Source organism: Tympanuchus pallidicinctus, unplaced genomic scaffold (genome assembly GCF_026119805.1).
Source record: "Tympanuchus pallidicinctus isolate F22 unplaced genomic scaffold, pur_lepc_1.0 scaffold30, whole genome shotgun sequence".
Taxonomy (NCBI): Eukaryota; Metazoa; Chordata; class Aves; order Galliformes; family Phasianidae; genus Tympanuchus; species Tympanuchus pallidicinctus.
The window spans coordinates 6133740-6160224 of NW_026294748.1; the positions used below are offsets into that span (position 1 = coordinate 6133740).

At 48.3% G+C, this 26485-nt stretch overlaps 2 protein-coding genes across 3 annotated transcripts in view; one reads left to right on the top strand and one right to left on the bottom strand.

The window, feature by feature from the left end:
- PKNOX2 (PBX/knotted 1 homeobox 2) overlaps positions 1-26485 on the top strand; it is a 138205-nt gene that overhangs the window by 67585 nt on the left and 44135 nt on the right. The window lies entirely within an intron of this gene.
- On the bottom strand, positions 479-9834 carry FEZ1 (fasciculation and elongation protein zeta 1). Of its 2 annotated transcripts, none has more exons than XM_052697402.1 (10): positions 9713-9834; positions 8018-8318; positions 6212-6308; positions 5002-5088; positions 4591-4804; positions 3043-3314; positions 2640-2720; positions 2236-2311; positions 1475-1540; positions 479-639 (listed from the first exon to the last, which is right to left on the bottom strand). In XM_052697402.1, the coding sequence occupies exons 2-10, from the start codon at positions 8290-8292 to the stop codon at positions 623-625; spliced, it is 1185 nt and encodes a 394-aa protein (XP_052553362.1). In that variant the 5' UTR covers positions 8293-8318; positions 9713-9834; the 3' UTR covers positions 479-622. The 2 variants fall into 2 exon arrangements, with proteins under 2 accessions (XP_052553362.1, XP_052553363.1); XM_052697403.1 differs by lacking the exon at positions 9713-9834 and adding an exon at positions 9467-9490.

Sequence of the window (26485 nt, forward strand, 5' to 3'; positions counted from 1 at the left end):
ACAAGGCTGCTGAAGGGCGTGGAGAATATGGCCTGTGAGGAGAGACTCACAGGAGGGAACTGGGGCTTGAGTCTGGGGAAAAGGAGGCTGAGGGGAGACCTTACTGCTCTCTTCAAATACCTGAAAGGTATTTGAGTGAGTGTGGGGCTGGTTTCTTCTCACCAGTGATAGGATGAGGGGAAATGGCCTCAAGTTGCACCAGGGTTAAGTTTAGGCTGGATATCAGGAAACACTTCTTTACAGAAAGCCCTGCAATGGGCTGCTCAGGGAGCTGTTGTGTCACCATCCCTGGATGTGTTTAAAAACTGTTTGGATGTGGTGGTGCTCAGGGACGTGATTTAGCAAAAGGTTGTTAGAGTTGGGGTAGTATGGTTAGGTTGTGGTTGGACTTGATGATCTTTAAGGTCTTTTACAACCTGAGCAATTCTATAATTCTATTCATTGAATGCAGGGGAAGAAGACACTGGATGCCAGTTGCTTAATTAATGAAACAAATTGTTTATTTCCCAGCTGTGCAGAGGTTTGGGGGGATGTGGGCCGGGGAGGTGCAGGTGACCTGTTTCCATGTGACTGGCCCCATTTCTGGGGGTGCTGAAGTTTGGGGGTGCAGGGCTGCACTGCATCAGGTTGGGCAGAGCACTGCAACGAGAGAGGTGAGCGTGCACAAGTGTGCACAGGGCTGCACTAGGGTGCAGGCGGCTGCAGAGTGATGCGTAGATAACAGGGCTGCAGGGGGGTCCACAAAGATGTGCAGAGGTGCACAGTGATGCATGAGTGTGCAGTAGGTTGCATGAATATGCATGGGGGTGCACGTGCATGGTTGAGGGTTTGTATGCACTACTACGTGTGAGCATTCATGAGCTTGCACCAAGGATGCATAAGCATTCATAATGAGGGTGCTTCTGGTTGAATGAGGTTGCACAATAGCTGTAAATGGGATGTAAGAGGATACAGGAGGAAAACAGAAGGGATGAATGAAGAATTCACAAGGCATGCACAAAAGGGAGTACAGGGGATGCACCGGGGCATGCAGTGATGTACAAAGAGCGCATGGGGGATGCACAAAAGATGCAGGAGGATGAGCAGATGATGCACAAGGGACGCCCAGGAGATGCATGAGGCACATAAAGGATATTCAAAGGAGAGAAATGCACAATGGCGCATTACAGGTGCCCAGGCATTCCCAATGGATGCAGAAGGGCCATGGATGAGTACACAGGGGGTGAAGGAGAATGGACAATGACATGTGAAGGTCCATGAGGATGCTGTAAAGATGCAGGAGGGATGCTCAGGAGACGCACCCAACATGAAGGGGAGATGTAAGGAATGCACAAAAAATGCATGAGACGTGCATGAGCACTGCAGGAGAGGTGCATGAGGGTAAGGGAGATGCAGAAAGGACACACTGATAAAATGGGGAATGCCCTTGGGGTATGGAGGATGCAGGGGGGATGCATGGGGCACATGCAGGTACCTTTGAGGATGTAGTCCGTCAGCAGCGTGGGCACCTTCTCATTTCCCTCCTTCATAGCAAACAGGACTGCACAGTGAAAAAGGACCTTGAGCAGTCCATGTATCTCCACATACCTCTATTCAGTCCCCAAACACCATCACAGAGGCACTACCACAGTGTACCCATTCTGACAGTACCCCAGTGGAGCATTTTCACCCCCATCAACCACACTCAGGTGATGTAAAATGGAATTTTCCACCCAAATTGGCACTGAGGTGGGCTGTAAAAATGGGAAAGGTGGGGCAGGAGAGGCCCTGCAAATCAGCTGTGCTAGAGCAATGCAAAATGGGAAACTGCACCCCAAATTGCTCAGGGCATACTGATGCAAAATGAACAATTTTGCCCCAAATTGGCCATGCCGGGGGGTACAAAATCTTTCCCAATGTGCGTGGACCACAGTGATGCAAAAACCAACAGCAGCCATGCTGATGCAAAAGCTTTGATTTGCTGCAGTGGTGCAGATGAGACAACTGTGCCTGAAAACTCACAATGCTTCACTGATACAAAATGGTGTTTCTCCTCCAAACCAGCTGTGCTGCATTGGTGTCATGCATCTGATTGCAAAAAAGGTGGCTGCACCCCCAACTGGCTGTGTTGAAAAAATGTAAAAAAAAAATAAAAAATTCATCCAAGTTGTGGGCACTGCAGCAATGCAAATTGTGTGTTTGTGCCCCAAATTGGCCATGTTATGGTGATTCAATATGGGTCAAGCAAGGACTCACTGTTGGTGAGCATCTGCAGATCCTCAACGGAGGGCGGCGAACCCTTCTTCTCATAGGGAATCACTGTGTTCAGATACTGCAAAGCAGAAAAATGCCCCCAAAACACCTCCATGCCATAAAGCTGCCTCTCTTTTTTTACACCTCACTGATGCAAACCACCCCAAATTGGTGCAAAAGCAGAAGTGCCAAATACAGCTGCAACTTTCCAGCAATTGCATTTAATTTACAGATGTTTGGGGGGCTATTGAGTTAAATGGATACTGCAAAAGTTATGCTCAAATGCACATGCACCCCTGGCTAGAGAGGACCGAAGGAATAAAAAAGGGCAAAAATGACACACAAAGGGCTGTGCAGAGCAGGGAGTGGAAGGGGATAGATTTGGGCAAATTGGGGGGAAAAGGCACCTGCTTCTCGTTCGCAGCGGGGCCAAAGGTCTGACGCAGGCCGGATTGCAGGATGCTGGAGATGCCCTCCATGCTGAACCGCTGGGGACACGCATTATCCTGTCACCTCCTGGCATGAGGACACCACCCTGGGCACCAATATCCCCCCCCATCTCCCCGATCCACCTCCCTGTCACCCCATCCCATCTTCACATCCCCATGCCTGTCCTGCCCATGTCCAGTGGCCTCCATGTGCTCAATCCCATGTCCCTTCATCTCATCCCATCTGATGCTATGCTATCCTATCCCATCTCACTCCATCCCATTCTACCCCATCCCGTTCCTTGCCATCCCCACATCCGCAGGGCCCCACACCCCACCTCCCCCAGGCTCACGTCCATATGTCAGTCGACCCCATCCCCACCTTTCTGGGCATCTGTCCCCCACGCTCGGGACGACCTCCTTGCAGGCTGAGCCCACGGTCGCGGCGGCGGCGGCGTGCAGCCTCCCGCTGCTCCCGCTGCTCCCCCTGCACGGCCAGCAGTGCCCCAATAAACGCCGTCTTCACCTCCTTCTCGAAGGCCAGCTCATCCCGCCGTGCCAGCTGGGCCACCAGCTCGGCCGACAGTGCCCGGCTCGCTGCCTCTGCGCGCCCTGCTGCCGCTGCCAGCTCCCCGGCCGTCAGCTGCTCCAGCCCTGCCGCCAGCATCATCGTTAGGGTGCACAGCGTGCATGCACTGTACAAAAAGGCCTTACGTGCAAGGTGCAGTTGGTGGGATGCCTGGGATGCTCAGTGCAATGCATGTTGCGGTTAGCAAAGGTCCAGTGCAGCTACGGGAATGTCCGGTGCAATTAGTGACATGCACGGTGCAGTGAGTGACATCATGGTGCAGTGAGTCTTATTTCTGATGCAGTCAGTGAAAGGCACGGTGTATTAGTTAAGCACCTGGTGCAATTAGTGACATGCACATTGCAATTACGAGAATGTCTGGGGCAATTCATGGCATTCCTCATGCAGTGAGAGCTACTCCTGGTGCACTCAGCAAAAGCACAGTGCATGAGTGAAATACCTGGAGCAATGATCAAAATGAATGATGCAATTTAATTACTGGAATGTCTGTGGCAATTAGTGACATGCATCATGCAATTATTTGAGCATGAGGTACAGTCAGTAAAATTCTAGAGATAATTAACAAAATGCACAGAGTAATCAGTGAAATGCACACTGTAACCTTTTTACTGCTTCGTGATCAGTGAAATGCTCAGCGCATTGCTGGAACACCCAGCACTGTCATAGCACAATTGCTGAAGTGCCCGGTGTCAGAACAAGGTGCCCTGAGCAACTATGGAAGAGCCTGATGCAATTAATGGCATGCATGGTGCAGTAAATGAAAAGCATTAAGTACAATTAGGGAATATACAAAGCAATTATCAAAATGCCTGGTAAGATTAGGGAAACCCTCCTTGCTGTCAGTGAAACGTAGACAAGGTATATTTGGGGGAAAACCTGGTGCAATTATTAAAAAGTATCATCAAATTTCCCATGTATTTTGGAAAATGTCTGGTGTATGGTGCATGACAGCAAATTAGGAAAATGCACCAAGCATGGCTCAGGGAAGACCTTGCTGCATGCAATCATATGCATGCACAGTGCCATCAGAAAAGTGCAGGATGCAAACAGCCATGCGCAGCACAAGTGAGACATTTTTTCAAAATGAACTTGTCAATGGATCACCTGCGTGGCATGCTTAGGATGGCACATGCCACTTAGCAACATGCACTTAGTGCAGTGCACAATGCTGGAGACATTTTGCAAAATGTGCTGCATGCTTGTTGAAACACAGGACCATCTAAAACCATGCTATAAGAAAGATCTCGAAGGGCTCATTTTTTCCAGAGAGCCACCTCCTGATGTCCAATTTGGTGAAAACTGCACCCAGAAAGGGCTGTGCCTGGCTCCTACTGCCCATACCTTCATGGGAGCAGTTGTTGTTGATGGTGGGGGAGAAGGTGTGCAGCTCACGCAGGATGATGGGCTCCATGCCCCTGCCTCCACCATCACCCTCTGCGTTGGCCTCAGCATCCTCTTCCTCATCTTCTTCTTCCTCCTCCTCCTCCTCATCACCCTCAGGATCCACCTCAGGGTCAGGCGAGCTCTGCATCAGCTCCTCCAGCTCCTCGATGACCTGTGAAGCACCAGTGTTCACATCTGCACTCTGCAGCCCACATCATCCCACATTTGCACCCTGCATCCGACATCTGAGTCCCGCAACCTTGCCCACATGTATGCTCTTGTCCCAGAACAAGTGGATTTGGCCTTTTTGTGTCCTGAGCAGTGTGAGCCCAGTGTTACAGAGACATCCACGTGTCTGGGTGTAGGTACCTGCTCAGCTGTCAGCAGTGGTTCCTCATTGATGCCTGAGTCGTGTTCGCTTCTCTCAGCAAGCTCTTCATCTTCCTTCTCACAGAGCTGCAGGAGACAAGCTGGTCACCTCAGTGGCACCACAGGCACTGCCTGGTGCAAGTATGGGAATGGCATAGGCACAGACATAGCCCTATAGCTCATGGGAAGAACTACCAGAACCACAGCACTGGGGGTGCACTGCCTGTAGGGCTTACGCTGCAGAGATGTTGCATGGAGATGCTGCATGGGAGGAACTGACAAGGAGACATTAGATGGGAGAGCTGGATGGAGATGTTGGATGGAGGCAGTGGATAGGGGTTTGGGATGGAGGTGTTAGATCAGAGGCATTGGATAGGAGTGTTGTATGGAGAGATGTTGGCTTATGAGGTGTTTGATGGAAGCACTGGATGTGGATGTTGAATGGGGACGCAGTGGTGGGTCATACTGGCTGGGGATGCTGGATGGAGGTGTTAGAAACTTCAAATGGTGATGTTGGGTGGAAATGATGGATGGGGACAAGTTTGATGGGTGAATCATAGCAACATAAAATTGCTCAGGTTGTAAAAGACCTTAAAAATCATCAAGTCCAACCACAACCTAACCATACTACCCCAACTCTAACAATCTTTTGCTAAATCACGTCCCTGAGCACCACCACATCCAAACAGTTTTTAAACACATCCAGGGATGGTGACACAACAGCTCCCTGAGCAGCCCATTGCAGGGCTTTCTGTAAAGAAGTGTTTCCTGATATCCAACCTAAACTTAACCCTGGTGCAACTTGAGGCCATTTCCCCTCATCCTATCACCGGTGAGAAGAAACCAGCCCCACACTCACTGCAATCACCTTTCAGGTATTTGAAGAGAGCATTAAGGATGCTGCATGAAGAGACTGAATGGAGTCATCAGGTATGGAGATAACAGGGAAATTTCGGATGGTGAAGCCATGGAAGGAAATGGATGGAGGTGGTGGATGAGGACGCTCTTCTCTAGTGACAGGTTGCACAACATCCAAACAAGCTCAATTCAGTGGATTTTTTATGCCGTCCCACAACCCCAAACATAGCTCTTCATAGAATGAACTCATTACAATGAAGCCAATGAAGTAAACACTATTTTCTTCCCAGTTTGGGAACAGATTGGCAAGGACTAACAGGGCTTTGGGGTGCCAAGGGGGTCACAGCCATACCTGGGGATCGATGCCATCAGGGGCCTCAGCCTCAGGGTGCATCCAGGGCCGGGGGGAGCCTCGGGGGACAAAGCCATCAGTGAGGGCATCCCAGACTCTGCAGGGAAGTAGGTGTTTAGTGGGGATCACCAAAATACCCCAGAATGCCCCACAGTGCTGCCCCACAGAAAGCCATCGTGAAACAGCATGCCAAAATACCACAATGCATCCCAAAGTGAGCCCCAGGACACCCTGAAATACTTCTAATTATTGCCTGGTGGCCACTCCCTCACCACCACTGTGATATGCAAAACATCCCAAAACGCCCCAAATTCTGCCTCAGAATACCTTAAAAGTGTGTGCACATTAGCATAATTCCAATTCCCCCTAAATCACCCCAAAACAGCCTCCCCTCTCTAATTGCCCCCAGCTCCAAACCAACCATAAAAACACTCATTTTGGGATATTCATCTCATCTCGCTCCTCATCTGATTTTAATTTCCTCTTACGCACATATTTCACAATGCATAAAAATGGGACCTTAAAAAAAAAATCATATTCCCATTTTTAACAAAAAAAAGCAACTAATAAAGAAAAAGCAAATGAGCTTTTTCTCAGCTCAGATTTCCAGGTTAATTATGGCAATTGCTGGTTAATAATTAGAGGAAAGCGGCGCCTTTAAGGCCTCCACCCATCCCCCATCCATGCACACAGGGCTCATTGAGGAGTGGGGAAAAAAAAAGCCTGTTTTGCCCAAACTGACCCAAAATGACACAATCCACAGCACAAAGTGGCACCATGGGCTGCTGGTGGCAGCGCTGCGTTCCGGGCGTTCTGCCAAAATGCATTTTTTCTCTGATTTTTCACTGAAAAATACAAAAACAGCTGAAAAATAGAAGAGATCTGGGAGCTTTTGGTTTGAAAACAACCACTTTGCTTGGTGAAGAATCAGCATTAGAAAGTGCAGGCTGGCGAATAACCTCAATTAAACAGGCAAAAAGAAATCCATTAGAAAGGTGTTTGTATGTCAACATCTCGGGAAAAAAAAATAAAATAAAAAACATAAATTCTGCCCCTAAATGGCATTTTGCTACCAAGAAAAAGGTTTTGTGTGAAAATTAGATTTCAATGCAAATGCCACTTATGGTGCTTTTGGCCGCACAGGCAGCACTGGGCAGATTTTGCTCCCAGCTGCCCCACTTTGGTGCACAGTTTTACATTGCAAGGAGGGGGCTGAGCCCTACTCACAGCTTGCTCACAGCTCACACTTACCCCCAGCTCTCCTCACAAAGCCTGGGCCCGCTGCAATGTCATGTGGAGCACCTGGATATGTATATATCCAGGATACTACAGACACTGCACGGTACTGCGTTATCAGGCTGTGAGGGAAGGGCCTGTTTTGCACCTAGAGGGTCACCTGCACGCGCTCAAGGAGGTGCACAGCCCCAAATGTGCCCTCTCATAGGACAAACACCATTACTCCGCACAATCATGCTGCAATGGGGCAAGCACGTTTCCATGCTGGAAGTGGGGTTTATCTCAGAGCGCTGCACGGTGGCATGCAGGCCTGAGCGTCCTATGTGTCCTATGTGTTGTATTTGTAGGACACCACACAGAAACTCCATGCGGATGCACAGCTATGCCATGATGTAGGGCACTGAGCAGCACGTGGGGGAAGTCTCAGGAGTATAAGGAGCACAGAAGGCCTAAGGGAGCACACTCAGAGGATACTGCACCAAAAGTTTGGTGCGCTGCACAATCATGCAACAACACGGGGATGGGAATGCAAGGAGACCCATGTTCCCAGCAGGAAGAGGCCTTACTCACTCCTCATCCTGGAGGTGCTCCTCCTCCTCCTGTGCCTGCAGCCTGCCTCTCACAGGGGCCAGGCCCTCAGTGGTGGCATCGTAGTTGCGGAAGCAGACGGTGAGCTTCTCATCGAACTCCTGCACCAGGTCCTCCATCGATTTGAAGCTCATCATCTCAGTCGAGAAGCTCTCCAGCTCAGCCAGTGCTGGGTCCACGGTGCGTTGAGGGGCCCCTCCATTGTCCCCAGGCCCCTCCTCAAACTCCTCCTCCAGGCTTACCAGGGGTGCCTCCATCCTCCTTGCCACCGCTGCCGTCTTAGCTGTGGGGACAAGGTGCCCATGAGGCACCTGCTGCTCACAGGCTGTGTCAGCAGGGCTCCCTATTCCCTTTGCTGCCTGTAATCCCAGTGCCAGTAGTATCCCAGTAGTATCTTAGTGTCTTAGTCGTATCTTGGTAGTATCTCAGTAGTATCCCTAGAGCATCTTAGTACTGTCTTCATAGCACCTCAGCAGTGCTGCAGTAATAAGCTGTTGCCTCTTAGTACTTAGTATCTTAGTATCTTAGTAGTAGAGTATGCTTGCAGTATCTCAGTAGAAACCCAGCAGTACTGGCATTCCATCCTGATGGATTTTAGAAAGCTCCTGGTAGCACCTCAGCAGCATCCCAGAAGTGTCCTCCAGGCATGCAATCCTGTGCAGGCATGTAGCCCTGTGTGTGGAGGGAATGCATGCCTGCACAGAGGCACATACATGCAAGAGTGCATGTGTGCACAGTGCCCAGATGTTCTGTATGCACACCTGGGAGCGCATGACTGTCAGGGTGCATGCATAAGAGCGGTACATGCATACAGGTGAATCTGAGTGCAGGTACATCCTGTGCCCGTCTGCAGCTCTGCACACATGCAGCCCTGTATATACAAAGGTGCAGGGCACATGTTTGCACACCACGTCTGCACATGAAGATGCACACATACACAGTGCTATTTGCATGCTCAGGAGCTGCATGCATTTGGGGTGGCTGCATACATGGCAGCACAACAGGCTGCATACACACGTAGGTGTGCGCTGTGCACGTGTGCACCATTGTGCACCAGCTTTGTGCACACCTGCACCATTCACACGTACCCTGTTTTGTGCCCCCAAGCTCTCCGCTGCACACACCCGCATGTGTGCACTGCGCATGCCCCTGCCAGCATCCCTCATACGTGCAGCTCAGTGCACGGCCCCCCCGATGCGCCCCAAAATGCCCCCCCAGCCCCACATCGCCCTCTCCCATCCCATCGCGCAGCGCCTGCGCACCCCACAACGCACCGCCTCCGCACGGCTGCTCAGCGCATCGAGCACCGCGGGGGGCAGGCAGCTCCTTGCTGCCCCCCCACAACCTACCATCCCCAAAATCCCATCCCTACGACCCGTGCACAACGCCCAACGCATCCCCCACAGGGGCACCCTGATGCGATGTCCTCACACTGCGCAGTGATGTCCCTCAGAGCCCCGCAGGCCCCCCCGCTGCACCTCCAAAATCTTTCGCCCGTCTCCCCACCCCCGCCCCGCACACATGCAACGCCCTTTGCAACCCCCTCAACTGATTCACACACTTCCTCACCGTGCACTCATCTCCCCTGACTGCACCCTAACCTTCCTATTTGCTCGTATTCTCCCGCACCACCACACGAGGGTCCCCCCCCATGTCCTCCCCCAGCCCCGCGCCCACCTGCGGCCCCGCATCCTCCGCGCTTCGGGAGAAGGTTGACCGGGGGAGGGGGGAGAGGGGAGGACGGACGCGTTGCGCACGCGCGGAACGGGTTGGATGGGGGGGGAGGTGAGGGGTGACGTCACCTGGAGAGCTCACGCCTCCCCCCCATCACCCCCTTATCCCCGGGGAAGGGCAAAGAAAGGAGGGGCGCGGGGGCCCGCACCATTATTCGCATCTTTCCTTCTTCATCCTCATCCTCACCATCATCAGTACCATCAGTATCACTTTCATCTTCATCCTCCTCCTCCTCCTTGTATTCCACATCATCCTACTTTTCACCTTCTTTTCCTCCTCCCCACCCTCATCCTCCCCCTCCTCATCCTCCTCACAACCTTTCTTTGAGTCATGCACCCCCCAATACACCATTCTCCCCTTCCTTTAATATATGTATATTCATTTGTTCGTACGTTTCTGCAAGCATACAAATAGATCACATCCATTACAAAAAGCAGACTATGCTTTGGCAGGGGAGTTGGACTCGATCTCTGGAGGTCCCTTCCAACCCCTACAATTCTGTGATTCTGTGTGATGTATAAAAATGAGATAAAGTTGAAATAAGATCTTTAAAAGTACATATTAACTATGCAAAAATCTCTTTTCCCTCTTACTTCAGTGCTTTTTTTCCTTTTTTTGTAAGGAGCTATACATTATTCTCCGTAACCCCAAGAGAACAGCAGACCCAGTACCCCCAATTGGAGGTTGTGCTGTGCCATGGCTGTTGGTGTGATGCACTGCAGGGATGCACAGAGCAGCACTGCTCCTGTCTCCCTACACAGCTTTCAGACCCAGCGATGCTGCAGGATTTGCTGGAACTCTGCTGGAAATTTCCAGCTTCCCTAATGTCATCCTTTTGTTCTTGCAAACTAGCATAGAGGTCTTGTTGCGTTGATGTTTCTAACAAATGGGCTCAAAACACCCTGAAACTGAAGGATTTCTCATAGGGTAGAAAATTCTGTTGGCAAGGTTTTGAGGCTGCATATGTGACATAACACATCATGGTGTCACTGCTGCTTGGCCACACGGCACACTGCATCTGGGGGAAGGAAACCAGCACTGAGCAGTCCGGCAGCTCTGGAGAAGCTTTCTGCTTTGGGAAAACGCTGAGCTGTACAAAGGGTTCCCATGGTTCCACCCCATCTCACAGTTACAGCATTGAGATGATGCAAGGATTTAAAGGTCCTTCTCTATTCTATTCTATTCTATTCTATTCTATTCTATTCTATTCTATTCTATTCTATTCTATTCTATTCTATTCTATTCTATTCTATTCTATTCTATTCTATTCTATTCTATTCTATCCTGTCCTATCCTATCCTATCCTATCCTACTCACTCCATTCCACTCCACTCCATCCCATCCCATCCATTCTATTCCATTCCACATTCCACTCCATATTCCATTCCATGTTCCATGCCATTCTATTCTATTTTTATAAAGTTAACTCCACCCATGACAGCCTGTAGTGCTCAGACACTTCCAGCTCCAGTGTCTTTGCCCACGGCAGTATTGGGAATGAATTTCTCCGCATAACTTGTGTCCTTTTTTAATTCCAGTCGCAGCAGGCACTGCACTGCTGGTGACAGTGACAGTTTTTCTGCAAAACTGTTTTTATGAAAGAAGTCATTTACTGCTTGAGAATACATTCCCTCCTTTATGCTTTTACCAGCTCACAAAGCCCTCTTTTGAGCATTTGGATTCTCTGTATCTCCAGCAGTGCTTCCTCCCAGCATTATCTGCAGGCAAAGCCACACACTTCAGCTTGTCACCACACAGCTTTGCATTTGCTCTGAGCAGAAAACCAAGGCAATATTTGGTGTGACTGGTAGCATTGCACGGCCCCACATCTGTGTCAACTCCAAGCTGACCCTAAGCAAGTAAACCGAAGATTAAAAAATGATATCAGTGTAACTCTGAGCGACATCATGGCAGGCATGAATTCATGCAGGCAGCTGTTTTGTCACTTGAAATAGGGTCTCCTTTGCCCAGCTCAGCTAAGAGCATGTCCGTGTGATGAAAGCTCATTTCTCAAAGTGGAGCCTTTCTTTGCTAGAGTACGCTGATTGTAAAGGATAAAAAAAGATAGCTATATTGTGAATGCTGTATTGACAGCTACAATGGCTGCAACTGCTGCTGGAGAACTGCAGCATGGGGCCGGATTACAGGAATCCGTTGCATCCCATTGGTACGGCCGGCAGGGCTGCAACGGCCCCGCCGAGGACAGCGGGCAGCAGCCGCGTGCTCCGCAGCCCCTTAGCAGCGCGCGGCGTGCAATGGGCGGGCGGCGGCGGAGGCGGTGGCCTCGTGGAACCGCCCCGGGGCGGAGCTGCAAAATCGCGTGGAGGGAAATGAGCGTGAGGGGAGGGGTTTGTTAAGGAGTGTTGTCCGGAGTGTCCTCGAGCGGCGAGGGGCGTGTTTAGAACCAAAATGGGTTCCTGACTGCTCGTGCGGTTTAGGGGAGTTTCTGCACGCAGCTCCTGTTGTTCTTTGCTTAGAGTCACAATCTCCAGTTTTGCTCTGCGTTCTCCCTGTGCACGTGTGTGCTCCTTGCACCGCGCGCAGCAGAGCGCGAGGCTTGGCCCGTGAAGGACCCGCGGCGTTCAGGAGTCCCATCTCGGCCACGTGCTGCACCGCGCTCCTCAGCAACGCCTCAGCTGCCGTCAGACCTTGAGCTGCCGTGACCGGAGAGCGGCTCCGGCGGCGCCCGGCAGAATTGCGGGCGTTCTCGCAGCCTTTTGCTAATCTTTGTGCTCAAGGAGAAACGTTCTTCATCAGGAATTCGGAGTTGGAAAATGCAGAACTGTCTATGGGGTGAGGCACTTTATATTAACCTCTATTTTAGACCCGCTACCTCGTTTGAGGGAATGGTTTCAGACACGGGAGTGCTTTCCAGCCTGCGCCATCTGCTGCTGCACACCCGTGGTTCCACGCCCCGCAGGCCCTGAGGAAGAGTGACTGGGAGACTGCAAGGAAGGGCTGTTGGGCTCTGGTGTGGTTGCAGCACTGTCCCATCGGGGCAGTGGTTCCTGGTACTTTGGGTTACCTGCCCACCTGTGGATGCTCACGGTGAGCTGTCAGTTTTATCCTGGTGCCTTATAAGCCCCTGTTGTTTTTTACTCCAGCTATTAGTGTCTGTTTTTTTTTGTTGTTTTTTTTTTTTTCCCAGCAAACTATAAAGGAATTGAAATAGAAATAATTCAATGTTGCTTTAAAATAGCAAAACAAAAACAGTTCAATGGACTTTATGTGTTCAATTTGCTTTCTTTCTTGTGAGGGACAATGGGATTGGAGAGGAGGCCTCTTGCTGCCAGGAGTTTTGGCAGAGTGCAGTCTGGACCTGTAGGAATAAATTCTTTCACTGCTCCTGGAGTTGCTCCATTGTGTTCAGAGTGTTTGCTCTTTGTACTCAACTGTTTTTCAGTAGGTTCATAAGCTTCATTGTTCTAACTCTGAGTACATCTCCTAGGTTCTTATCTTCAAAATCCTACTACTTCCACTGTGTTAATTTTTCTGATTGTAAGGGCAGTGGGCTAGGATTTTTAAACAGGGTATTCACCTGTCTTCCTTAACACGCTCTAATCCAAAGAGGGAGGTTTTGTCTTTTTGTGCTTTGGCATTGTCACCTACCTTTGTGTCCTGTCCTCTCTGGCTGGTTATACTATTTGCCAAGCTAATTAATGGAAGGCTGATAACCACCTCTAGTGGGTATTAAGTGAAGTGTGAAGCCAGGCTTTGAGAAAAGGCTTTCTCTGTTGTGTGCATGCAGAAACTGAAATGGAAATATCACAGCTTATAAGTAGCAATATTCCCCTTTTGTCTATTTTTAATGGTAAATGGAGAAATGACACTGCAGGAGAAACAAAAGAAGTCCTAAGTCTCAATGCTTTGCTCATTTCCCACCAGTCCACATTTGGTTGTTTCAAAGATCATGCCCTATCAGCTCTTGTTTTCTGCTGCTGCTTGAGCAGGTATTTTTTTTTTCTCTCCTCAGTCTGGAAGAATATAGAAGGTAAAGCAAGTGTTACATGTGGTTGTTCCTGTGCAATTGCAGATGCTGTCAATAGGTAACCACTTCATATGTTAAGCATTTCTGATGTTGATGGAACAGGAATCCTTTCTGAAATAACCATTTGCAGTAAAGCTTCTGCAGGGGAACTGTTAGGGTGTGGCTTGAACTGGTGATTGAGCACCTGGTGAAGGGCTGTGGCTGCCCGGGGAACGCAGGCAAAGTGCTTGCAGCTGTGCTCCCTATGCGGCCAGAAGGGCTGAACACAGGGTGGAGGCACCTGGAGCTCCTGTGAGGGTCAGCCATGGAAGGGAGCTTCCTGAGGAGGAGTGCTGCATAGCCAGAGATCCCCAGCACCAGTTGGGTGAGTGCTGCTGAGAACCTGTTAGAAGCAAAATCGCTACTTCGTGAGCAGAACAGCATCCCACCTCCAATGGAATGAATGGAAGATTGTCTTTTTGCTTTCAGTGGTTCTCTAGCTATGGTTAAGTTGTGCTGAGCCTTTTGTGTGTGTGTGTGTGTAGTATCTTTCCTCCCACCTAAGAGGGAGTAGATTGGGTTTACAATAGAAGGAGTAAGTTTAATTAACAAAATCACTCTCAGCTGTTGGACAGTGCAGCAAAAGCTTCTGGCAGGCTGCAGATAACATGCTTGCTTTTAGGTGGCCCTGGTAGTTGTGGATAGCTATTACTATAGGAAGTTGGTAGCTACGACTCTGAATGTTGTTTTATATAATGTCTTCACCTATCGCAGACCTGATCTCTCTGGTGAGTTTAAGATAAGATGTGAGAGGCGATGGTTTCCTTCCTGCTGTCGGGACAGTTACATACCAGGTTTTGATGGCTGATTTCTTTTTCTGATGCGCTCTTAAGGAAAGGCACCCTGCGAGCTCGGCGGGGCTGCGGTTCCACCTTCTGCCACGTAATGGCGCTCTCGAGCTGGTAATTGATGGCTCTGAGATTTCTCGTCCGGGTCCCTGCGCTGAGTTGAGCGGCTTTTGTTCGCTTTGAAGCTCTGTAAACTGTCACGAAATGCTCAACAGCGCCGTATCATAACAAAGCACTGTTAATAGCACACTTGTCTGTGGATGTAATACAAATGCAGTGGGCACAAGTGGGGTGTCTGTATTTGCCAGCTTTAGTCCAGTTCTTGGCTACTGCTGCTCTTCTCAGTTAGGCTGCAGAGCTGCAGGCAGTGCAGAACTCGCGGATCTTTCAGTTCATATCAGGGTCCTGATGTGGTTCTGTGCTGTGAGTCTCCTTGCTTATTTGGCAGCACGTGGCCTGAACTTGGCTGGCTGGCAGGCAGGGTCTGCGGTTATTGTGAAGGCATCTTTGAGACCTCAGGGGAGGAAGAAAGGTGGATGATTCCACCTGCTGGAATCGTTCTGCAGCTGAGGCCAATCTGACTCACAGAGACAACGCCTGATCTCTCCATTTCTTTTGGATGAATGAACTGTGGAGAAAGCAATCATTCTGAGGACTGATAGATTATAGAGAGTCAGTGACAAGTAATGATAACCACAATTAGGCTCCTCTTGCTGCCTTCTTTCTATAATTTTTCAAAGAGCTTATAATAAATACTCCTTCCTGTTGTGTTTTTTTTTTTTTTTTCTCCTGTAAGCAATGTAAAAATTACCTACAGGTTATAGAGGAAGAGCTACTGCTTTGCTTAGAATTATGAAAAGAAACAGTGGAAAAGGCAGGATTAACATTTTGTACTGTATCATCTTATGTTAGCTAAAAGTGAGAACTGGTGTGGAAGGCAGTTCCAGACAGTGTATAGTTGGGTGCTGAGATTATTGCTGTGGGAAATAACAAAGCCAGTGAGTTCCAGAGGGTCTTAAAAATAATTAATGGATCTCAAGGGGAGGCTGAGTTGTATGCAATGACATCTGATCAGTAGGCAAGTGATCTGCCTTCCAGGAGTTTTCCAGGAGGTTCTGGTCATTTGAGTGATCTAGACCAGGTCTGAACCTTGGTGGCAGTGCCATGGTGCATGGTCTGGGAGGTGCTGCTGCACCAAGTTTTTCATGCCATGTACTTCTAGAGATGAGGACTAAGAGTGTTATGTTTCTAGCAGGGCTCCAGAGAGACTGGAGACTTCAGGGAGCTTAGGGTACAGATTCATCTGTCATTTCTTAATCCCCGTGAGTGTACCCTATGAAGGATTTAACAGTGTTTAGTAGGGAGGCTTTCTCTGGCAGTACTTTCAGGCCTTATTTGGTGGCTTGTTTGTGTGGCTGTTTTGGGTGGTGCTGAGTGGTGACTTGTTTCTGTACTGTTTCACAGCAGAAGGAACAGCTGCTTTGCTGCAGTCCTTCATCTCTGCAGAAATGCTCTGAAGTCTGTTGCTGCGAATTTCTCAACAGTGGAAACTTCAGACCCTGCCCTTGGGTTTTAGTGCGCGCTTGTGCCTAACCTTTTCTGCACTGGTGCATGAGTTTTTTTTTCCAGCAGACTCCAGGGACTGGTCTATCTTCAAGCGTTTGATCTATAGTGAGATTCACATAACATCCTTGGGCTAGTTAGAGAGCTTCTTTGTGGCCAGGGCAACAGTATGTGTTTAGAGCTTCAAAATGTTCCCTTGCAAGGAGAGATGAAAGGCTGGCCAGTGTCTTGTGGCTTTGAGACGGACTTCCCAACTTTGACATGATAGGAGCAAAAGCTGCTGGAGGTTGCAGAATAATCAATCTATAGCACCTCCAGTGCAAGCATCACGGTATTTTTTTTGGTCTGCATGCAGACTTGAGCCCTAGAGGAAAAAGCTGTGTTTTTTTCTTTAGCAATGTGTTACTTCTGGACTAATATCATGTATTGAGGCTCTCACAGGCTGAGGATTGTACTCTTGTGGGACTCAAAGAATTATGAGGCACATGGGGGAGAGAGAGAGTGAAGGCAAACTAATAACTCACTCCATTGAGGACCCCTACTACTCTAAACCTGAACTTGTAATCTCAATTCTTGAACTTGACTTAATTCCAGTTACATGTTTTTGATGTTACTAAAAAATCTTCATGCTGCTGAGGTTTGGGTTTTTTCTTGCTGCTTTTCATTTGTCTGATTAATTTCAACATGGACCCTCTTTAAGTGGCTCTGATTGCAGGAAATTGCCGTGGCAAGTGACATGTGTCACAACAGTACAGTGATTAAAGCCCCCATGTGTAATTTACTGACTGATTGTGCTAATTGCACTGAGAAAGTGGCAAGCATGCAGAGCGGAGCTGGCACTCCTTATTGTTCAGGATTTTAAGTATCATGAATTAAGAGTCCAAATAAATGATAGTTGAACTGGAATTTGTCAGTTCTCATCCTTCAAAGCTTGCAACAAATACATAGTGTGTAATATTGGGAGGCAGGGTTGGCTTCCTCCTGTTTAAAAACTACACTAAAAACAAATGGAAGCAGAGAAATTTTAAAAAGCTTTGCTGCTGAGAAGATCAAGCTATCATCTGGAGTACAGTCTTTGTTGAAGTGTCTGTGAACTCTTGCTCTTTTTAGTCCATTTTCTGTTTCTGCAGACATGGTGTGTATATGTACACCATCACTCCAGAATGATAATCATCTTCTATTAACACTGTGTGGTTTTGTGTTGTATCTCTTTCTTCTCCACAATTAGAATTAATTTGGAGTAGAATTTCCTGGTTTCATGAGTTTCAGCCTCTTCTTGCTTTCGAGGCTTCCTTAGAGCAGGATTGAGTTCTGTATTGCAGAACCTGTTGTTGGGCAAATCTGACTGTTAGAATGGCTTATGATATTTGATGGATGTTGGCTGTGACCTAGTTGGTCAGAGTCAGTTACAAAAACCTGTAGAGGAAATGGTGATCTGTACACACTTGTAGTGGAAATGCAAGTCATGTCCTGAAACAGTGATGGAAAACCTGGTGGGAAGGCAGGGCCAACCCAGAGGAGCTCAGGTGCATGCAGTGTACTGATGGAAGTGATGGAGCTGGGATGCACCCCTTCCCAGCCCTCATTTAAGGGTTGGCAGTATAGGAGAGGGGATCTTGCTGGAGATCCCTGTGTACTTGAGGCCTTCTGAGGGTAAGCAGCTTTTTCCCTTTGTTTCGTGTCCATGGCTGCTGTGCTTGTTGTTCAAGTATTTCCTGCTGGCAATTTCTTTCCAAGCTAAGAAGTGGAAACCTGTACAGTCACTTTGAGTAATAGGTCAGCTTGTTGTAGCAAAAAGTAGAATCTCACTACGGAGCAGCAGCTTGTTGTTAGGAGTCACAGATGCTCAAACTGCAGAGCATTCTGACTGGGGAAACAATGATATGAAAGGGCAGAACAGTGGGAATGGGGAAGGGATGTATTCTCTGGGTAAGCAGTCAGCAAGAATTGAGAACAAAGAGTGGTGGGGAAGGAAGGGTTGGTTGCTGTTGTGGTTGCTGTGACCTCCTTAACAAAAGATAATGTTGCATTAGTGGGAGGCTGGGATAGAAGAGGATTTGCAGAGCATGTCCCTGGAGAAGATGAGGCAGGCAGCTGTTTGGTCCTGGTGTCCTTTGTCAGCCTCCTCCTCTTCTGCATTTTTGCTGCATGGAAATTCCTCATGCAGTTCCTTATCAATACCTTACAGCTGGAGCAGAGGAGAGGTGTGGTGCCTTCTCCATTGAAGGAGGTTGCCATAGCAGCTGGGCTGATTCTTATCCTGCTGAGTCCCTCCAGAGCTCCCAGCCCTGCTCTCTCTGGTCAGCACAGGTGGGGCAGCTTGAGTGCAGTGCTGCAAGAGGCCAGAGGGGCAGGGCTGCAGCCAGGGCTCCTGTACTTTCTGTGTGCTCAGTGCCCCGTTTGGACTTAAAGCTCGGTGGTTTCCCTCTTGTTTGTGGTAGTCTGACAGTGAACGTGTGTAAGGACCTTCAGTTTTATAATCGCCGTGGCAGATAAATATCTTTGTATTGTTTTGCATTCAAAACAATGGAACTTCTCATGGAATTTTGCTGGAACATGTGTATGAAGATTTTTCCCATGGCACGTGTTCCCAATTGGTCTGTTGAGCTCCTCTGCTCTGAATGCGTCATAGCATTTCTAAAATAAGATGGCATTGTTGGCTTCTTTTTTTTTTTTTTCCTTGTGTGTGATTGAATTATAACTTGCATAAGATGATGGGGCTCAAGCAGTTCTCAGAAGGGGATGTGGCATGTTTTGCAGTAGACTGGTAGCTGTCAAATGAGCGAGCTAGTGACCATTACAGATCTGCCTAGCAATTCAATGGGATACAAGTGACTGTTTCACTCCACAGGTCCAGTCATCAGCTATTGTGCTTGAGTGGAAATCTTCACTTGTACAGCAGGTGCTCCTGGTTGTCTCTGTGGCTGCAGCTGTCTCCCTTGTTGCTATTCAGTCCTTCATTGTCTCGTGTCCGTCCTCAGACCAGCCTGTGCATACTGAGTCTGCGGAGTTGCTACTGCCCTTCCCCATCCAACTGCAAGCTTTATGTCAGTGATGTCCTGAGTCTGTCTCAGGGATGCAACAAGTACTTCTGTAGTTCATAAACTTGCTGGTAGTTATCATGGTGTAGAATGTATGGAAATATGAGCAAAACCACTTTTGTGTTCTTGTTTCATTTTATTTGGGAGTAACAGATCTAAGTAGTGCAGTCTCTTAAACTTGAAAAGTTGATGGATCTGGGTAGCTTAGCTACAGGCAGTGGTGCACAGTTGTAGCAGTGTGTTAGGTGTTGGAAACTGATGAGTTGGAAGGATCTCATTGCGCCAGAGGAGTTTTAGGTTAGACATAAGGAAAAATGTATCTCAGAGAGTGATCAGGCACTGGAATGGCTGCCCAGGGAGGTGGTGGGGTTGCTGTCCCTGGCAGTGTTCAAGAGGTGTCTGGATGAGGTGCTGCGAGATATGATTTAGTAGATTGTGGTAGCAATGGTAATGAGAAGAGGGTTGGACTAGATGATCTTATAGGTCATTTCCAACATTGGGATAGAATCATAGAATCACAGAGTCAGTGCATCTGTGGGGAGAGGTCTTCCCAGAGAGTGGCACAAACCTCTGTGGGTAGAGGTGGTGAAAGTGCGCCAGGAACTTCATGCAGTGAGCCAGGCTGCGTGTGTCTCTGAGTGTAGCTTCCCAACTCAGTAGAATGACATGGTTCTTAAATCTGGCATCTGCTTCCCTACGATGAACTGGAAGTGCCCTCTGTTGCCTAGGAAGTGTAAGAGTACTGAAAATAAAAAGGGTAAAAGGGTGGAGAGAACAGAAGATCATCGCTTTGAACTGGGCTGCAAAAGATTTCAGGCTTGCAGCTTGGAGACTGCAAAGCAAGGAGCATTTAAAAAACAAAACAACAAACAAGCAAACAAAAAAAAAAAAAAAAAAAAAAAACCCACCTTACAGCTCTTGTTCTTTGAAAATAAATGACCCCAGCAGTTCAATTCACTCCTACAGAACTGGAGGCTTCTGGGACCTGCTGTGAGTCTCACATTGACGTCAACAAGTGCAAATGTAGATCTCAGCTGGCTCTGATAAATAGTGCTGATAATTGAATTAGAGAGCACTCCAAGCCACCAGCTAATTATGCTCCTCAGGAAGCTGCTTTGTCCAGGTCCATTTAATTCTATATTGGCTGAGCACTCTAATTCTGGCACAGAAAAGGGGAAATATGTTACAACTCCCTGCTGAAGAGCACATATTTTTCCAACTTTTTAGACTGAGCTGCCTGCCTATTCCAAACACTTGTGTTCTCATCCTTGGTTTTTCTATCATGTGCATTCTTAGTGTAAGAGTAATGATTCAGCCACCTTGTGCTAGAATATCATTACCCTGGTCTGATAGGTGACAGTCTCATTCCCTTCAGTGCTGATTTACTTATTTTATGAATAAGTAAAATAATTAGTTTTAGTTTATAAGTAACTAAGTGGAATAGCTAGTGGACATCTGGTTGTTGCCATACCTCTGCATCAGAACACACCATCCAGATGCTGCGAAGCCCAGTGCTGTTTCTCCCTGGTTCAAACCAGGAAGCTGCTTTGCCCTTTCCTGTTTTTAGTCCTCCCCTCCATCTTGGCTAGGGAAGCAGCACTTTCAACATGTGGGTTTTGTGATGAGTTCATGAGCAGTTATCTACATCATGTTTGGTTTGAGCCTAGCCCAGTGGTCAAGGCACAACAGTGGCAATCTGGAGACTTGGGTTTCCACCTTGATTTTTGGGGCAAGTCACTTTCCACATCTGACATTATGTCTCTGCTTAGCAGGTGCAGTCCTTGCCTGCATGTCACAGCACTTTGGACCATGCGTTTCTGAATTTGTCTACTGCTGCAGATGTGAGAAACTGAAGGGTCGAAGCAAGAGATGTAGTTATTTGGATCCTTGATTTCTTACCCTTTTGCTTTAGGACAGGGAATGGATGCTGGGAGCAGACTCTCATGCTTGTTTTCCATGGTGCTGTTTGTTCCAGCAAGTCTGCTGCTGTGATGCACCGCCACTGGCAGAACCCATTGGCAATCTGCTGGTGTGGAGTCGCTGCAGATGGACTCAGATTGTTCTTGACTCACAGTTTCTCAGGAATATGCTCTGGGGACAGGCAGGAGCTTTCCAGCAATTTTTTGCAGTGCCATCTGAATCACACAATAAACAAGTCCAAACTCTATTATTAGGCTTCGGAAGCTGCTGCCTTAGAGACAGGTTTGCTTATAAATATCCATTATTTTCTTTCTGGCTCTTCACTGGGGAAGCTGGCAAGAAAAAGATCTCTGCTTTTTCCAGAGTCTGCCTGCCCCTGCTGTTGTTGCTTCTTTCTACCTGAGCTCATCATCCTTCCTGTTCCAACCTCCCAAGTTCTGGCTTTGCTAACAAACATCTGCTCCAGTGTCAGCAGGGTGGCAGATGCCATCTATTTTGGAAGGGGACAGCACTGCACAAGCAATGAGTGACTGGGCTGAGCCCTTGCCACAGTCACTGTGGTGTGCTGATATGTAAACCAGCTGCTTTGGAGGCTGCAGCAGGAATACTGGGTCTTGTTCCATGCTCAACTTTGATGCTCTTTGGCACTGAGGAAGCCCCGAAGCAGGGATGGCCTGCCTTGGCTGGGTAGGGACAGACCTAGGACTTGTCCGAAGTCGGCGGAAATGCCAGCTTCTGGTAACTCTGCAGCAGTGCAGTGCACTGTCCAGGCTGTCTCACAGCACAAATATATCTGGCTTAATAGGACTGCTGTTTTATTGAAGGCTGTGAGCAGTCCTCATTCCAATGAAGCAACATCTCTTTGCACAAAACCTGTACCCAGCACAGATCCCTTTAGCTTTCACACTCCCTGTATTGCTGCTCTTCCTGCTTCTTTCAGTTATCTGGTGTGAGTACCTGTAGCAGCAGGGTGCGTTATCTTCCCTTGCAAAGATAGCCTCATGTTACCCATTGGTGCAGGGACTTTGATTCAGCTTTCTGTCAGAACCCAGAGCTCCCCTTCCAATCTATGCTCGAGTAAGTGTTCTGCTGTACAGAGAAGCCCTAGAGCTTCTCAGACTATGCCCTGTGTTGTTTTCTACATGTACAGGTTGGTGTAGAACAGCCATGACATGCCTTGGAAGTTTGGAGGAAGGGCAAAAGGGATGTTCTTAAAGCAATTAAAGAAATAGCAAGCTCTGCTCCAGTGGATGTTACTCCCAGAGCTGTGGGAGTGCTGGTGTAGGATTTAAACTCTGAAAAGCTTTTCTTGCTGCAGTGCAGCCCTGCATTGCCTCTGTTTCCTCCAGCAGGGCCTGGCAGAACAGATGATGCATGCCAAGCCAGGCAGCAGAGACTGCTGCAACACAGTGCTTGGTGAGGTATCATGCTTTTCACCCCACAACTTTGCAAACTGCTGCATCCCTGGAGCAGGGAGGAGGTGAGGGAGAGGAAGTTGTGCTGTGTGTTTCAGGTTGGGCACCTGTACGTCTGTGTGCTGCGGCCCATGTCTCACAGACCTTTGCTTTGCAGAGAGCTCCTCCACAAATGTCTGCTCAGAGAACATGAAGGCTTTTCTCAGACATAGGTTCCAAATGCAGAAGATAATGGGCAGTGTCTTGAAGGTGATGAGCTGCTCAGTTCACAGTAGTGAGCAGAGCACTTCAGATGGTTGTTTTTTTTATTCGTTATGGCAATAAGACTTGTTGAGCAAATGCTCAGGTTTTGCATTCTCTCAGGGAGAAAAGAATTTCTCTGTGGAAAATCATAGCCTGGGAAAGGTATCTGCAGGTTTACCATGTGCCAGGCTTGTGTCAATCTCCCACCGTTGTGTTTGTTTACGCTTGCGCTTTTTGCGCAAGTGCAAGGGAGAGCAACCCTATCTCTGCTGTGATTTCTACATGCTTTGAAGGACACTTCTATTAAGAAAGCTATGTAGGTAGAAGCCAGCTCCTGTGTGTAGTATTGTCTGAACAGAAAAGGCAGGGGAAGAGAGGAGTGAGCCCAATTGTGAGCCATGCCTGACAGAAAACTGTCTCTATCCCACAGTTTGCATAGTGTGTGTGAAAGGAGATGCTGACCTGAACTTTTGGACAAAATGGCAGGCATTCTTGAACAGCTCCATTTTCAGACCCTGTCCTTCTATAAAGACAGTCTGACATCCTTGAAAACTGAAATGAGAGCTTTGGCCTGACCTCATAGTGGAGTCAGAACTCTGCTGCTTGAGGGCCTGAGCTTTTTTTCTGCCTCTAAGAGGGTATGTTTCAGCCCCCATGATCACTTAGCTTAGGTGAAAATTCTTATTAGTAACTAGCTGATTTGTTACCTGGGTAGGAAAGTAGGTATGCATTGCTCTGCAGAGAGAGGAAATGAGGCGTGTTTGTTAGCAGCTGCCACGTCTGCATGCAGTTGGTTGTGCTGATGGGCACTGACATCATTCACTGAACAAACGCTGGGTGAAGGATCTGCTGTTAAAGCAAACTGTGTCATGAGAATGGATGTTTCCTGCAAACAATGTTTTAAAATGAAATCAATGATGACTGAGAAATTTAAAACTTTTCTCTGCCTGGGGCAAAGCCAGAAGGAAACTTGCTTTCCAAGGCTGGGAAGTTTGAGCCTTTTAAGCCATATATTTGGGATACTGGAGTCTGGAGAACTTCTCCTTTTCAGTTGCCTGAGTGTTGACTCCTGCAACTCCCCTGCAAGCAGGACAGTGCTTATAGACTATTACAGAGAGGAAAAAGGTGTAGCACCTGGCCTGCAGCTCAGGATCACTGCTTCAGAGCTGTGTCAGCACACAAGTCTCCTTGCCCTCATCTGACACTACCTGTGCTTCTTGATTAGATGGGAGAATTGGTGCACCTTCTCCAGGGAAACCCTCAGAAACACGTAACTGCATCAGACTGCTGCGCAGCACTGGTGGCCTGGAAATCTGCTGGCCTCACCCACAGACTTGCTTGTTGGGTATTTTGAATACATTTTGAGACTGGCAAGTTTTCTGCCAACAATGATTTTTTTCTTTGTGATCTGGTTTTCCGCCTAGATTTTTAAAACCCCTTGAAGTTAGAGTTGAGTTTTTGGATGTTTTCTTTTGTTACAGAAGGGAGAGTTACTTTGTTTTAAAGCAACACTTTCACCTTTCGGAGTAAACAGAAGTACCTCTCTATGTTTACAGGCAGCAAACCGCATAGGTACAGTCTTCTAAATCCCCTCTGACAGGACAGATCCCTTCAAGCAGATGTTTCATCTCTGCCTGCTGTCAGGTTGTGTCATGGTTTGGCCTGGTTCATGACAAATATGAACAGTCCACAGAACTGCAGCATTAACCCTGTAACTTCATGTGCATTGCATGATGTTATGATGTGGAATACTGATGACAAACCATGAAACTATGACAGGCTGAGGCCTACTTTAGAAGCAGGGAGAAGGGCAGTACAGAACACCAAGTGCAGCAGCTGGTCCTCAGTGCCTGAGCTGCCTGTTGGCTGATGGAGGTCAGATGCTGCTGGCATCAGCTGCCTCCCCTCTTAAGAAATGTTGTGCCTGCTTTTCTTTCTGTTTAGGTATACCTGAATTGGTGCTGGTTCATTAATACCTCACCTGCTGCCTTCGCTCCTGAAAAAAACACTATTTTGTGAGAGCTGGTGAACTGTGTTCCGCGCTATTCACTATTGCTGGGTGAATTCCAACACAACCCAGGTCCCAGAGCATTTGCTGGCTTTGGGAAAGCCTTTGCATAGGAACAGTCCCTGTGAAGGCAACACCCTGTGCTTGGAGAGGCAGCAGTGGCTGCACTGCACACGTGGCTCCTGGAGCCCCAGCCTGGGCCTGGTGCTGTGCTTCAGCACCCTCCTTAGAAACCCTTTTTGTTGGGCGTTGTGAAGACCTGCTAGCTCTGTCCTAACATGTGGTTTCTGGAATCCTGTGGTCAGGCAACAATTGCCCCCTGAAGGTTGAGCAGTGGTAGGATGCCCTTGTTCAGGTGCGTGATTTAATTTCAGAAGTGAGGGATGCTGTGAAAAGCAGCTGCTAAGTACAGGCCAGCTGACCTGGGATCTGCTCTGTAGCTGGTTATCTGAGCTCTGTGTGGTGCAGGAGGTCTGTCTGCTCATAATGTGGGTTTCCCTCATTCCCAGTGACCAGATGGGAACAGTGAGCCATGCAGAGATGCAATAAAGCTGCCAGGAGCTGCTTTCTCCTGAGTTTTTCTAGGCTTATTTTTAGGAGATTTACAGTTAATTATTTTGAAGGGGAAAAAAAGAAATTGCTCTTTTGGCTTCTAAGAAACTGTTGATGTAAAAGTTAGTCCTTTTAAAGACTGGTATTCTGGGACGAGTACTCCAGGGAAAGACAAAAATCTGGGTATTTCATGCTAGGGCTCTATGCAACATATTCAAAATATAGCAAAAATGCATGGGGATTTTGTGCCCTGTGTGCTTTTTAGTATTCAAGTCTCAGCCCCCAGCTACAAGTTGGGGGTGATGCACCTTAGCTGCCTATTGTCTGTACTGTGGGAGCCTTGTGGGTGCTTTCTCTGTTCTGTGGCAGGTGCTGGGACTGCTGGTCATCAGTGAGGGGCTGTCAGGGTGCTGGCTCTCAGCATCCATCCTGCAAGGAGCACTAAATGCAGCAGCCTGTTGTCAACTGTTTGGGATACACTTTCCTGAGGAGCTGACACACATCTGATCTCTAGGCAGGCAGTGCTGAGTCAGAGCTTTGGCATGTTTTCAAATATGTGATTACTTTGAATAAACATCAATAGGGCAAGGTGAAGTGCTGGGGCCCACAAGTATGTCTGTGGGGCTTGAGGTTAAGGACCAAGGTTAACCAGAAGGACCAAAGGTCAGCTCACTGTGGCTCTGGGAGGAGGTCAGGGCCTTGTGTATTGAACTGCAGCTTGGCACCAGAGTGAGTGTATGACAGCCAGAGGTGTTGGAGTCGTCTCCAGCCTAGTGGCCCCACTGGGCCAGGCCTGTGGGGCTGATGCCAGTGCTCTTGGCAGCAAAGGGGGATGTGCTGGTCTGTCCCCATCAGGAGCTCTGTGAGCTCTCTCTGCCTTCCTGAGAAAGTTTGCTCAGTGCCTGGAAAGTGCTTCAGAACCTTCCTTGGCTCTGTGCTAAATTACCCTCAGCTTCCTATAGGCAGTGTGGCCTGGGCAGATGTGTTGGCATGGCAACGGCCCCAGGGATTGTCTTGCGCAGGGAGCAGAGTATGGCCATGCTCCCAGCTCATGTCAGCTCCCTGATCCCTGGCCATAATTCATCAATCTCTCCAACAGCCCTTTGTGCAACTACCATGATGCTAATGGGGCTCGGCCACTAATTAGCAGCATTATCAT